We start from the raw sequence: 2,410 nt of genomic DNA, 5'->3' as shown, positions 1-2,410 counted from the left end.
TATATATATATATATATATATCCAAAACATCCATCAATGTAATTCCCAAAAATTTTAATCACATCAGACCAATTGAAGAGTGTTTTAAGCACAGATATGAGGCTTTTGAAAGGTATGTTCATTTCTGTGCTCTCAGTACTTATTTGGGCTCCTGAGACATGGATCATTACATAAGTGTAGTCTCGCCAGCTAGAATGAATTCCATTATAATAAACTTGTTTCCTGTTTTTTTTTATTTTTTTAAAGATGTCAGAATTTTGTGGCATTTGGCACATGCCCCATAGTATCAGGACTATAGACATTCATGTGAACTACATTGAAGTTTAGTAGCATCATAATAGAATGGGGAAAAAGTTCTGAACATTTCTGCATAGTACTGCTGTGTATAAATGCTTTAAAGAAAAGGTGACAAACAGCTCACTAAATAAATAAACTGCATGATATAGTGCAGGTCATTTACAAGGTGAAGCTGACAAAGAGGAATGAGGAACTGGTTCTCTCTGGTTTTTACTATTTAGTGTGAGATTCAAGACACTCCTTCACTTTAAGGCTCCAGAGGAGTTGATAACAAGGTAAGTTTCTCTATACTTGATTAGAAACAATGATGACAACAAACACCTGCTAACAGGTAATTTTAACAGGTAACAGCTGGAGGTCATTTTGCAGGGCTCTGGCAGTGCTCCTCCTGTTCCTCCTTGCACAAAGGCAGAGATAGCGGTCCTGCTGCTGGGTTGTACTGGTCTGTCTCCAGGTAGCGTCTCCAGAGTCTGGACACTATATTGACAAACACAGCAAACCGTCTTGACACAACTCCCATTGATGTGGCATCCTGGATGAACTACATTACCTGAGCCATTGCGTGGGTTGTAGAGACCATCTCATGCTTCCACGAGTGTGAAAGCACCACAAACATTCAAAAGTGGCCAAAAAATCACGTACTGAGAAGTGGTCTATGGTCCCCACCTGTAGAACCACTCCTTTATTGAGTGTGTCTTGCTAATTTCAGTGGACAGTTTGATTTCACAGAAGTTGGATTTGATGGAAGTTGTCAGGAATATTCCCTTTCATTTTTTTGAGCAGTATATATTTGTAGAGATGTTGGAGAACCATTTGTCCTTTTCCTCTCACTTCAGAGCCACTGTCATGTTTTAGTAGAGCTGTTACTTAAAAGTAAGTTTAGAAATGTCTCCTCTAGCTTTTTTTTCAATGTTTATTTTAATTTCTATGTTATGAACTTCTTTTCCTCTTTTCTTTTAGGTTCTGTGGTGTAAACCGCAAGGCAGAAATTATAACAACAATGGGAGGAGGAGACTTTGGCAAGTTATCAGACCTGCTGGAGACGGCTCAAAAGCATTCTACCACTGTTGGTAAAGTCTGGCTCACCGTGCTGTTTGTCTTCCGCATCTTTGTCCTGGTAACAGCTGCTAAAGAAGTGTGGGGTGACGAGCAGTCCAATTTCTTATGTGACACTAACCAACCAGGCTGTCAACTTGTTTGTTACGATAAGACCTTCCCAATTTCTCATGTCCGCTTCTGGGTGATGCAAATAATTTTTGTCTCCACACCAACACTTATCTACCTGGGGTTGGCTCTCCACAAAAAACGCATCAATGAGAAGAAAGAAATAAAAAAATCAAATCAAAGCATCAATAAGAAAAAAAAGAAAAGCAAAAGAGATCAAGATCAGAGCATCAATGAGAATAATCAAGGAGATAGCACCACAGAAGATCTAAAGAGTAAAAGTAAAAAAGAAGAAGTACAGGAACTGCCACTGGAAGGTGGTGTCCTGAAAGCGTACGTCTTCAACATTATTTTCAAGATTCTGTTTGAAGTGGCCTTTCTTGTAGCTCACTACTTCCTGTATGGATTTGGCTTGGATCCGATGTACAGCTGTGAACGCTGGCCCTGCCTCACCAAAGTGCTCTGCTATGTGTCCCGACCCACGGAGAAAACAGTCTTCATCATCTTCATGCTTGTTACTGCTCTAGTGTCTCTGCTACTCAACGTAGTGGAGGGGTTTCATCTATTATGCAAGAAAGCAAAGCAGCAAAAGAAGAGCATTCAGGGAAATAGAAATGAGAAGGATGGTGTGGTTTAGGCCTATAGACTCTATAGCAAACATAATGAACACTTATTCACTTAGGAACAATAGTTCAGTGTTGTTATTAGTTCTTACCTGTTCCTTTAATGTAACATATTTTCCCTGCTATACGTGCTCCTCATTTCTACTTGGATTGTTGTCAGTTTATGGCTAGTCTGCAACTTCCTGTTTAACTTCATTCCTGTCTGTAAGCTTTTGACAATTATATATTTTTTTTATTCTTCTACTCACCTCCTACCCACTGAGCAACTCACCAACGGTCCAAGGACTCACTAAGTGGAGACTGAACTACCTACAAAACCAACCCAC

General features: G+C 39.6%; 1 protein-coding gene across 2 annotated transcripts; it reads left to right on the top strand.

The window, feature by feature from the left end:
• The first annotated feature begins 550 nt into the window (after positions 1-550).
• Positions 551-2,410, top strand: LOC107082930 (gap junction alpha-3 protein-like). 2 transcript variants are annotated; one of them, XM_015371828.1, is made up of 2 exons: positions 551-572; positions 1,258-2,410. In XM_015371828.1, exon 2 carries the CDS (start codon positions 1,298-1,300, stop codon positions 2,096-2,098), a length of 801 nt encoding a protein of 266 aa, XP_015227314.1. In that variant the 5' UTR covers positions 551-572; positions 1,258-1,297; the 3' UTR covers positions 2,099-2,410. The 2 variants fall into 2 exon arrangements, with proteins under 2 accessions (XP_015227314.1, XP_015227313.1); XM_015371827.1 differs by lacking the exon at positions 551-572 and adding an exon at positions 1,083-1,170.

The sequence above is a fragment of the Cyprinodon variegatus genome, unplaced genomic scaffold, assembly GCF_000732505.1.
Source record: "Cyprinodon variegatus isolate N-32 unplaced genomic scaffold, C_variegatus-1.0 Scaffold65, whole genome shotgun sequence".
NCBI lineage: Eukaryota > Metazoa > Chordata > Actinopteri > Cyprinodontiformes > Cyprinodontidae > Cyprinodon > Cyprinodon variegatus.
Note: the sequence above shows the minus strand (reverse complement) of the source record. Positions and strands in the feature narration are given on the sequence as shown.

Coding starts and splice junctions, on each gene's coding strand:
- LOC107082930 (XM_015371828.1), top strand. CDS start 1,298: ATGGGAGGAGGAGACTTTGGCAAGTTATCAGACCTGCTGGAGACGGCT.